This window comes from Cornus florida, unplaced genomic scaffold (assembly GCF_030987335.1).
Source record: "Cornus florida cultivar Cherokee Brave unplaced genomic scaffold, ASM3098733v1 CherokeeBrave_3.0.0_Hap2_Chr05, whole genome shotgun sequence".
NCBI lineage: Eukaryota > Viridiplantae > Streptophyta > Magnoliopsida > Cornales > Cornaceae > Cornus > Cornus florida.
Window position 1 is genome coordinate 91,594,438 of NW_026775575.1, and position 11,547 is coordinate 91,605,984.

The 11,547-nt window shown below is 34.7% G+C and overlaps 1 protein-coding gene across 3 annotated transcripts; it reads right to left on the reverse strand.

Annotated features, from left to right (window-relative positions):
- Positions 1–5: 5 nt before the first annotated feature.
- LOC132307599 (bidirectional sugar transporter SWEET2) lies at positions 6–6,539 on the reverse strand. 3 transcript variants are annotated; one of them, XR_009482278.1, is made up of 7 exons: positions 6,320–6,539; positions 5,391–5,427; positions 5,052–5,268; positions 4,784–4,942; positions 4,558–4,677; positions 3,312–4,429; positions 6–450 (listed from the first exon to the last, which is right to left on the reverse strand). XR_009482278.1 is itself a non-coding variant. In XM_059805410.1 (7 exons), exons 1-6 carry the CDS (start codon positions 6,378–6,380, stop codon positions 4,316–4,318), a joined length of 708 nt encoding a protein of 235 aa, XP_059661393.1. In that variant the 5' UTR covers positions 6,381–6,539; the 3' UTR covers positions 6–450; positions 4,312–4,315. The 3 variants fall into 3 exon arrangements, 2 of the variants coding, with proteins under 2 accessions (XP_059661393.1, XP_059661392.1); XM_059805410.1 differs by having other exon boundaries at positions 4,312–4,429; XM_059805409.1 differs by having other exon boundaries at positions 6–453; positions 4,312–4,429.
- Positions 6,540–11,547: the final 5,008 nt, after the last annotated feature.

Sequence of the window (11,547 nt, forward strand, 5' to 3'; positions counted from 1 at the left end):
GCATATCATATAAACACCTTATGTACATAATGAGCAAGAAATTTTCAATGACATTTGTGGCTAGATTCAACTTTTTCATATTGCAAGATTCCCAAACCAAATTGACAAGCCAGTTCTACCCCATACTAATGGATCATCCATAAATACTTCTCAAACTAACTTGCTTTCTGTGCTGCTGTGTTTAGGAAAATATGGCTACTGTCAAGAGAACAAGTCTGAGAGATTTGCTGTGATTCATGAGAAGCAATGGCCTTACAGTATAACGGCGAAACAAGATTCACGCAGACGAACCCAAATAATTGGAACAAGATTTTGTTGAGCTTAGTTGTGTGCATCAAAAGATATTGAGTTGTAGACTGTAGGTCAGTTCTTTTCTGCAATTATATAGTAAAACATGCCTGAAACAGATTTCCCTGCTCACATTTTTCCTTGGAATGGCAAGTCATTGACCTGCTTTACACACATTTAAGTAAGCAATTTCAGTCCCATCTGTTTTGTAAATTGGAACAATCAAGTGCACTCAATTCTAAAATAATAAAAAGAAAAGAAAATGGGAAAGGAAGTGCACAAGCTTGGACACAACAGCAACATCCAGCTCATGTTTATAAATTCTTCAACATATGGCTTAGGACAAACACAGAATCAATAATCCACAGTCTAATCTATCAGCATGAATGCATTTTTTTTTTCCCATTGTGTTTTCCTCTAATATAAACGAAGCCTAAGAGTAAGAGAACTAATGACTCAAAAGAGGGAAAATAATGTAGAGAGTTCTCCCAAAAGTAGAGAGAACATGAGAAAGTAGACAATTCTTCATGTTTCATAATGTTTGGCCTCAAAATATGCACTCAGAATTTCCCAAATGGTTTGGACATTTTCATTTCTTTTGGCTGCTTCCCAGGCTTTGCTGAGAAGTTTCCTTTGGTCTCATAGTTTAAACTCGTTACACAAAAGGGGTTTCTGAACTATTCTTTTCTGATGAACTATATATTATGCTTGTGGGAAAAACAAGACACTTAAATTTCCCACTGCCATTTAACCATGGAAGCAATCTTTAAATATGGCCCCAATCAACCCAGCTAATAAACACTTCTAGCATGAGAGGTTGCTGCCAAAAATATATAAATAGAAGTACATTACAGAATTATAATTTTTTTTCACCAAGGAATTGCCATTAGCAGCACATGGCGGTCAATATTGTGGCATCAAATAAACTGTGAAATTTCAGATCTCCGAACCCTGATGGAGCCGTTCTCTTGCATTCTTGTCTCAATTTTATCACCTTCAGCCCAACAACCTAAATCTTCCTTAAGGTTTCATCACTGTTCACTATACAGCATAACCATCTTCCCAGCTGCTCTTTTATTATTATTATTATTATTATTATTATTATTATTATTATTTAATAATCATCTATGGAGAACGTCCTATTCATTCCCAAATGCCTTCTCCTTTCATTCGGAAACTTCTGAATGTACCATCTTCTTCACTCCCGATTGTATCTTTTCTTGATTAAATGACGTGCTCCTTAAAAGTATAGCAACCTTATGCTTACAAAGATTTATGCTTTGGTTAACTGGAATACTATTGTCATGGAACCTGCAAACGGCAAAAATCTCTGTTTCAAGTAAATACCCATGTTGACGGACCAGCATGATCCAATTGGCAAATTTAAATTCATTCCCCCAAACTGAACAAACAGAGACACTAAAAATAATTCTTCTACCCAGGTTACTCACTGGCTCTCCGCGATCATACTCGGTACATTCAATGCATTCTTTTCAGTTTGACTTTAAACCAATACAATCCAAAGCATTCCTTTACCATTCTAGTTTTGCATTCCACCACCTTGGAGTTTGTCAACACCACCTTGACCATACACCAAGGAACCTCAACTTGGTTTCGGCTATTCTAATATTTAGTCCAAACACCAAAAACAAAAATTAAGCTAGACAATTGAAACTAGAAACTTTTTGTTTCACCCACAACTACTCAGTCACCAATATATATATATATACATATATTTATATATGTATGTATGTATGTGGAATTGTGGATATCCACCATACTCCTGATGTAAGTTAGTAAAGACCAGGTGTGAATTCTTTTGTCTATAAACCATTTAAGTAAAAAGAGAACTCCATTTGAACACTTTCTAATATGATCCCATATCGTATTTTTCTAAATACTTGTGTATTGCCTTAATCTAGTTACAAAAGATAATATATGAGTAATAATTTTAATCGGAGAGGTAGCAAGTACAGATTTCCAGACAACTCCATAGTTAATGAATTAAAGTACCATACTTTTCCTGGTACAAGCATCTGATATTTTCCTAGTATAAAGTATTTTTATTAAACTACAAGGCTGATCAACCAGTCTACTTGTTCTCATGCATCTCACATTTTTTTCAATTTACTTGGAGCAAGAGCAGTTGCTCTCTTCAATGAAGCAAATTTGTCACCTCATTAATCTTACTCTAACTATAACAATGCGCATAGGTTCTTCTGAGTCAAACCGCTCTTCCACTAGTGCAACATGTATGACGTGATTCCTGGTATATTCCAATCAGTAGCCACCGCATAGAACCAAGAACTTGGCAGTCGTAACACAAGTCTCATCGTCCTATCTTGAAAAATGGGAACCTAAACCGAAGTTCATCTATCTTTAGGTTTATCCTTGATTATTGCTTTCTTTGCTTCCTTTTCACGTTATTGCGTCTTTACCATTTCACCACCTCTATCACACATCAAAATCTTTCAGCAAAATATTTTTACCTATGACCTTATCAAATTCCCAACATTCCACCACAGAGCTTCCGAAGGTAGTTGGCCTTAAGATTCTCCATATACTTCTCTTTGTGCATTTCTATTGTGATAGGCTATTTCAATATAGATTTGTGCCATTTCTAAAATTCCATGTGCATTCCACAATAAACTCATCTCTAAATTTATTACTCGTCTAACTTACTCCACCTTCAATGTGGTCCTTTTTAGTTCTCAGCCTTGCTGGAATTTTTGAAGCAAAACTGAACTCTACCAAAATTAGGACCTTAAACGAAGCAATTAGTTGATAAGATACACATCATACACTACAAAAATATGTGCATTTAGTTCAAGAAATAGGTGCACTAGTTATTTTGATATGTAGATATATGGATATGCAGTGAGAGGTTAGAAACAATATATTAAAGAGATGTTTAGTGAATAAGTAATTTGAAAAGAAAAACTGTTCAGTGGATAAGAAACAAGCAAAAATAATTTAATGTACTCAAATAGCACAGATTCAATGGAAAATGATAAAACATTCACCTGTGGAGAGGAATTTGACATACAGGAACAAGACTTTCTTCCTCTGTGTGATACATGTCTCATAATATGGTGACAGTAATCAATTATAGAGGATTTGAAACATATATTGGAAAATCAATTGCAAATAAACTCTATTACCAGAAAAGCAAGGATATCCAGAGTCTAAAAAACATAATTTGGAATATAGAAAAGAAAATCCATTTGGTTAATCTTCGTGATTTTAAATAATTAACAGGCAGGTATTTTTTTTTACTTCAATTTGCATGTCATTCGTAACCCAGATCAGGAAACAAAAAGATGAACCTGATGCATTCAACTGAGTACATGAATAATTGGCAACTAGTACGGGGAAAGCCTCTGGCAAGTGCATTCTTAAACCCAAAATTTATGTTAGATGCGGTGTTAGGTGTTTATATGTGTTCAAGCATCATATTTATCAATTCCCTAAATCCAAAACACAGAAACATGGCTAATTATTAATATTTTTTTAAATATTCTTCTTTCATTTTTTAGGGCAAAATGATACTTTTATATAGTATAGAGGGTTCGACATGAATATTTTAGTCTATTTTAAAGTAATTATGTAACAAAAGAAATATAAGAGAGTTTTGGAAAATGTTGTTGGAGCACTATATATGTCGGACACACATCCCATATGTCCATAACCATATTCATGTGTAGCATATCCGACAAAGGTTGTTACGTTTGGAAGAGTTCAATAAGGTCATTACTATTTGAAATCAGAAGGTACAAAGATAGTCCAAGCAATGCCATTTATTAAAACAGAAGGTACAAAGAACAGTTTATATGGGAAAGAATTTCAGCAGTCAGACAGATTATGCCAGTTAATAAAATTGGACAAAACATAATCTTGTGTAGATACACCCAGCTTCTGAACTCTCCACTAAATAAGTAAGGGAACCTCAGTATATAACAATAAAAGAATTGAACAAAGCAGAGGGCAACTGGTAGGCATATGAAGCTAACTTGGTGAGCATACCCATTCATCCGTATGACACTAACAACGGTTCTCTGGAGTCTTCTTTAGATGCATTTTTATAATAAGAGAACAAAGCCAGTTGTAGAATCCCCAGAACAGTTCCTATCCCATTTGGGACCTGAAATTCAAATGAAGTATTATTTGAATGTGAGACAATATTGCAGAATAGAACTTATGGTTTTGGAAACGTGATACAAGAGCAAGAACTTTTAAAAGAAGGAAAATGAGTGTGCCAAAGAAGCTTACATATACAAAAGGATCGGAATTAAAAAATCCATACAAGAAGAAAGAGGTGCTCATCAAGAACGTGGAAAGGGAAAGACAAAATGGCATGAATTCAACACTCTTTGTTCGGATCACCAAATTCTGAAAAAATTGCATAACCAATATAAGTAAAAGTGCTGTGAAATATTAAGCAATTAAAGGTTATGAACCCTCCTTAAAGAAAATAATGGGAAATGGATAAACATACAATTATAAACAATGGGGAAGCAAACATTGATATGAGAGAAGCACCACTGAGAAACCCAATGACGGCACGTCGAGTGACACCGTCAATTATTTGCAAACTCCCAACTACTATGATTGCAAATAGGCCAAAAATGCCCAGCAGCAATCCAAACATCCTCAGCTGCTTGCAACATCCAAAAGTCAAAGAATGAGAAGCCAAGGCAACAACATGAGTGCTTTTCAAGGAACCCTTGCAATAAGAAATATAAAAAAATGCTGGGATAACAAACCTTTTTAGCTTTCTCAGCATATGTTATGTAGAGAATTATATAGGTCATTTGGAAAACCGCACCAAGCGAATTGACCGTCATAACTAATATATTATCAGTAGATACGACAGGGGTGCCGTACCAAGCACAGATCAAACAATTCAAGAGGGCATATATATATGGCAACCCTGAGAACTGTTCCGTTGACTGATTTCTGATGATTCTCCTAAATGTGGGTCTGAAAAAATTTAGAACAGATGAAAAATAGTGAGGGGATGACTCGGTATTCATTGTTTATTGTCCCTCTTTGATGTTTAGAAGTCCTACCAAACAAAATAGAACATTCAGAAGGGAACTTACATCGGCGACACAAACAGCCCGAAAGCAAAGATATTCCCTGCAAATTCGCAATACATATGCAGGTATGAGCATCACCATAAGTCTTGGATCATGCTTGAAATTTTCATCTTTTAGTGAGGCGAATAATGCTCAAATTAAACCCCTCTTTTACATGCATTGATTTTTTCATACTCAAATTGATTCCCAAATTTCTGTAAATTGTTTCATAAATGTTCAAATCTAAACTCCAGATTCTGAGAGACTTCCAAGGATGAGAATTTCCCAGTTAGTTATCAGACGGATTAGGAAGCATCTCGCCTCGGGATAGACTTATTGCATATGAATGTGTACTTCTGAGTATATAAGTGCTTCTGCATAATCTTATGGTGCTTTTTATGGTTATCATGTGAATTGATCACACTTTTGCAAATTTTATCAGCTGCTTTACATGGGGCAACAAAAAAGGTCTTCTTCAAAAGTTCACTAACCAAAAGAGTAAATTTACAAAAACCCAACAATTCAATCAAATCACTCTCCATATTAGAAAAACAATACAGAACACTTCTGGTTCAAAAACGAGACACTTTTTAGCAACTCATTCAAGAAATAACCAGTCCATCAATTAAGAAAACCCAAGAACCATTAAGTTTCTCAAAAATAAATAATATATAAAAAAATAATAATAATAATAATAAAAAAAAAAGGTATAGAAAAGAAGTTATTAAAATTACAAAGAAATCCATGATACATCTTCTATATTGCACATCTCATTTTCATTGTGAAAGCCAATCTAAGCCATTAATTAAGAATATGCCAAATTCAAGTAATCATCACAGTATATACATCTTGTCAAATTAAAGCAGTCACCAGAGCAAATAAACACATTAATATATATATATATATATATATATAGAGAGAGAGAGAGAGAGAGAGAGAAGGAGAAGAGGTACCGGCGATTCCGGCTGCATCCTTGCAGATTATAAACGTTTGATTCGAACCCAGAGAAATCATCAATTGATTCAGAGTGAACTACCAAAGCCACAAGCAATTTATCTCAATACTACCCAAAAGCCCTCTCTCTCTCTCTCTAAAATCTCTGTTTACAGTATATCTCTCCACGTTTGAAAAATGCTAAATTTGAGTGAGCACTTGTCAGGCATTCTTCATAACATTATATATATATATATATATATATATATATATAACCGCTCTTTGTTTTTTACATTTTGTAGCTTTCAGTCCAGTAAAGAATGAAGGGGGTAGGGTCTATTCGGACAAGGGTAGCTAAGCAAAGCTGACATAGCTGGACAAATTTTGATGTGGTGGGTGGGTTCCATGTCATGTGGAGAAACCAGAATTTGATTTTCAATCTCAGCCGTTGATTTTCTTCGCCAACTTCCTTAAATAGATCCTAATGATTCAATGATAATCACAGTAATTTGATTGCTTGACGTGTAATTGTCCAATGATCCACAAGTTTACTTTACAGTTGATATTTACTCAAAAAAAAAAAAAAAAAAAAAAAAGAATGGAAAAAAAGAGTGTTACGCATGAGATTAAAAATATAGTCTTATCGTTGTCCTTATCAAAAATATATATATATATATATATATATATATTTTCCTTTTCTTTTGGTAAGATATAAAATATAAATAAACAAACAAACAAATACAAACAAACAAATAGTAATTGCCCAAAACTGGAATATACTTGTGATAAAAAGATATTTGTATTAGCAAAGTTGAATTTTCTCTCTTGAATGCGAGAATGTTCGAGGAACATCTCGAATGCAAGAATATTCCAAGGAAAAAAAAAAAAAAAAAAAGGGAACTTAAATAAAAGATGAATTATATGAAGAAACTTTAGTTATGAAAACCTTTTTCTACTTTTTAATAAATAAATAAATAAACACTTCAATAAAAGATTAATTTTACGAAGAGACTTTAGTTATGAAAACCTTTTTCTACTTTTTAATTGCTCCTAAGAATGAATTTAAGTGACATTTGACGGATAACATTTATTTTAGATTCAATTCTGAATAAATATTATATTCAATTAACGTTTTACTTGGGATATTTTTAAAAATCACTTTTATTTTGTAACCAAGCAAAATATTACAATATATTGGGCTCATTTGGTATGCGCTTTGTTTTTTTTTAAATAGAAACATTGTTTTTACTGCACGAGTGTTTTGAAAAAAAATTAGAAGCACGTTTGGGAACGATGTTTTGTTGTGAAAATGTCGGAAACAGAAATATACACAGTTTGGGCCATGAACAATTGTCAAAAAAAATATATATATCTTTTTGGGGATTTGATTTGGGCCACTGTTCACGAAGTATTTTAATACTGTGTAAAATAAAATAAGACCGCACCAAACATGCTTTTATTACTATAATTAACACTGTAACAGCCCAAAAACAAAAACAATAAAATCAAAACGCATATCTACTTTCCTTATTTTCATTGTGATTTGAACAACATCACAGTTTGTTGTAAATAAGAAATTGATATTTCATAATATTACTCTACATGACCATTTTTAACTAAACATTTTTTTTTTAAATCTTACTTTCAAAAATCTTTCAACAAACTTTACAAAAAATACAAAACAAAAAAAATTGTCAACAGGAAAGATACATCAAACCTCTAATTACAAAGTTTTACCATTCCATTAAATTTTCACACCTTATTATACTACCATGTCATTATTAATTTTATAAAGCTTTTTGACTAATATTTTTTATTTAATAAACCCCCCTTTATTTTTTATTTTTTTTTGTTGAGTTAGTAACTAATCTCACATGTCAACATATGAATTGATCACAATAGTGGGGAAAAAAATACTCTCTCCGTCCCTTATTAGTAGTCTATTTTTCTCTTTTTACTTGTTCCAAATTAATTGTCATCTTTGAAAAATCAAAGTATTTTTTCTTTATATTTCCATCATTATCCTTTATCTTTTTAAAAAATTTCAAACTTTGTAACTATATATATTTAAATTAAAAAGGATAATTTGGTAATTTTAAAAGGGGACAATGTATTAATTGTATGTCCTCTGAAAAAGTTATAAAACTAAATATATACAACTAATAAGGGACAGAAGTAGTATATATATTGATCATAATATATGTTACAGTATTCAGATTAAACAAATGAATATTGAAAAATAATGCATGGAAGAGATGAGAGTTGAAGTGAATACCATATATACGGGATATACCATATATTCAATAAATCGAAATTGACCTAAAAAAGTAGGGTCAATGTATATCCATGGAATGGTGCACATGCATTAAGTCTAGCTGTACATTGAATTGAAATTAGGGAAGAAAAGTTATCGTTGAGAGTTATCGTTGAAATTAGTTTATAAGTTATCGTTGAGAGTTAAGGAATTTTTTTTCAGTATATTCCTCTTTGCTGGTAGTGGTAGCAAAGCATATTAAATTCTGCAGGGCAGTATATATATATAATTAAATTAGCATAACTTGCTTGTTAGTCGTGCATAAAATAATAATAAATAAAAATAACTTTTTCTAAAAAAAAATAATTATTTTTATTCATCATTTTAAAAAATAATTATTTCTATTCATGGTTTCTTGTTTGCTTGTTTCGTCCATGGTACACAAAGTCTAAAGAGTTATATATTTTATTATAATAATTTTACTTTTCATACTCGATACAATAGTTATGCTTAGTTTGATTGGAGGGATGAAAAAATAAATAGAAGAGATAGGAGGATAGATGGATGAGATATCCCCAGAGAAAGGAGGGTGTCTTTCCCATTTTATGTTTGGTTGAATAGAATGAATAGTAGAAAGGATGAATGGAGTGATATTTTTTTCTTGTTTTGTTAGAAGAAAAGGAAGGAGAGTTCTTATATTATTTTTACCAATATACCCTTTTATATGAAATTATAAAAAGTAAATATTTATTTCAAAAATTTTGAAAAGATTAAAATTGTAAATTATAAATATATAGTTATGCCTTATTTCTCTCCTCTTTTCTCCCCAAAAGTGGGCGGATAGAAAAATATAAAAGGAGAAGGGATGAAGCATCTCTCCTTGTTTCTTCCCTTTCTTCTCTTCCCCCAACCAAACACGAAAATATTCATCCATCCTTCCTCTCATCCATCCCCTCTCAGTCCTTATCATTTCCTCCAACCAAACATAGCATTAAAGACTTCTTTGTATACGAAGAATAAATAATGAGAATGAAAATAGATAGAAAATACTCCATATGAAACATATAAATACTGAAAGATTTTTCTTTACAAATTTTTTCAGTATCTTTATGAGGAGGCCCAGGACGACATGGGCCGGATCTAACTTGCAAGCACTACATCCGGTCCGTACAGCTGGGTCGGCCCATATAAAGACACTGCCATATGGGCCGAACGCGAGCAAGCCCATCAAAGGTGACCAGGACTTATGGAGGAATAGGCCCAGATCCAGCAATTAGTCAATATTTGTAAATATCTTGTAAATATCTATAAATAAGGAAAGGAATGGAAGAGATGGGGGATCTTTTTGGGGTTGAAGTGTAAGAATTCTAGAGAGAAAAAGATGAATGAATTTCTTGCATCTTCAATTGGCGCCGTCTGTGGGAATCGCATGGAAGTTTGGTTGATCAATGAGGAATATCGAGTGGATTCAGACCAATTCGGTGGATCGAGACTCGATCTTTGGGATTTGGATCCAGATCTGAGCGATTGTGACCTACTCTGGAGGAATTACAATTCTTGAAGCTTTGGCAGAAGTGGCTTCAGATCTACGCAACAACGAGTCGTTCGATTGTGGCGGGATCTGACGGATTTAGAGTTCAGACAATTCAGATCTCGTAAACGGTGAGCGTAATTCGGAGAATTCGAAACCAGATCTGAAAAATTCCCACTCACGAAGCTCAGATCTACTCGCGAACTTGAGATTAATGCCTTTACTCCGTTCAGGAATAATGATAGGTGAAAGCTCCAATCCGATGGAGGCTGTCCAGCAAACAAAGCTTGAGGAGTTGATGAACTTGATTGAGGCTCTCAAAAAAGAGAATGCAGAATTGAAAGCTGGAATGCAACATCGGCAAATACCTGCGGTTTCGCATCCACTTCCGGTCGGTGAAGGAGGTGTTCAATCTAATATCGCGCGTCAAGGTGAACAGGACGAGAACAATCAGTCAGCTCACCACCGTGATGAAAGGATGATGGACAATTTGCCGCCAAATGTTCGTCGAGTTGAAGATCACGAAGGATCGACTCACGTTGATCAGCATCGGGAAAGGTTCGACCGAGAGGAAGTGATAGAGGTTGATCGCCGTCGAGTAGCGTCGCCTTGGCAAAGAAAGTTCATAGAGGAACGGTCGTTCGATCCGTCTTACCGGCCCTCCATGGCTACTATCACTCATCGCGGTTCGGAGGGCAGAACCGTAACTCACAGAGCTACCGCTGGACTCCAGAGAGAGAATGAAGCTCTCCGATCCGTAGCTCGGACGGTTGATTCACCATTCACCGACGAGATCTTGAATGCCCCGCATCCAAGGAAGTTCGCTATGCCAGTCTTTATTCTGTTTGACGGAACAACCGATCCGATCGATCATGTGTACCATATCCAGTTGAAAATGGCCCTGAATACGGAAAACGACTCTTTAATGTGCAAATGTTTCCCTACAAGCCTGGCCGGACCGGCGCTCAGCTGGTTCAAAAACTTGCCTAGGAGCTCCATTGGTAGCTTCAGAAACCTGTGCAATCGGTTCATAAGCCAGTACTATGGGAACAAGCGCCCGCCGAAAGACATCTCGAGCCTATTCACGATGAGGCAGCACAAGGATGAACGTCTCCAGGCTTTTCTTACCAGGTTTAACCTCACTAAGAGTATGGTGATCGAATGCCACCCTTCTACAGTAGTTCAAGCCTTCAAGTTAGCCATGACACGTGGAACTCCGTTTCACACCAGTCTGGTAGTGAACACGCCAACTACTATGGATGAACTCAATGAAAGAGCCGATGGCTTTGTGCGCCTAGAAGAAGAGGAGGCAGCTAATGCTCGGACAGCGTCGCTCGTGTCGACCGAGGAAAAGTCCAAGGCAAAGATCAGGCAGAAGCAGGCTCAGCCGCAACGTCAGACCTCTTGGAAGGCAGAAAAAAGGTCCAGAGAGGAAGAGCTGATTACTCCGCTGAAGGTCACTC

What these genes read in the sequence shown, in the direction of transcription:
- LOC132307599 (XM_059805410.1), bottom strand. Translation starts at nt 6,380, where the DNA reads ATGATTTCTCTGGGTTCGAATCAAACGTTTATAATCTGCAAGGATGCA. An exon ending in ATGCTGAGAAAGCTAAAAAG is followed by an intron (nt 4,943 to 5,051) that starts GTTTGTTATCCC and finishes TGTTGCAAGCAG; the next exon opens with CTGAGGATGTTTGGATTGCT. An exon ending in ATTCCGATCCTTTTGTATAT is followed by an intron (nt 4,430 to 4,557) that starts GTAAGCTTCTTT and finishes TTTGAATTTCAG; the next exon opens with GTCCCAAATGGGATAGGAAC.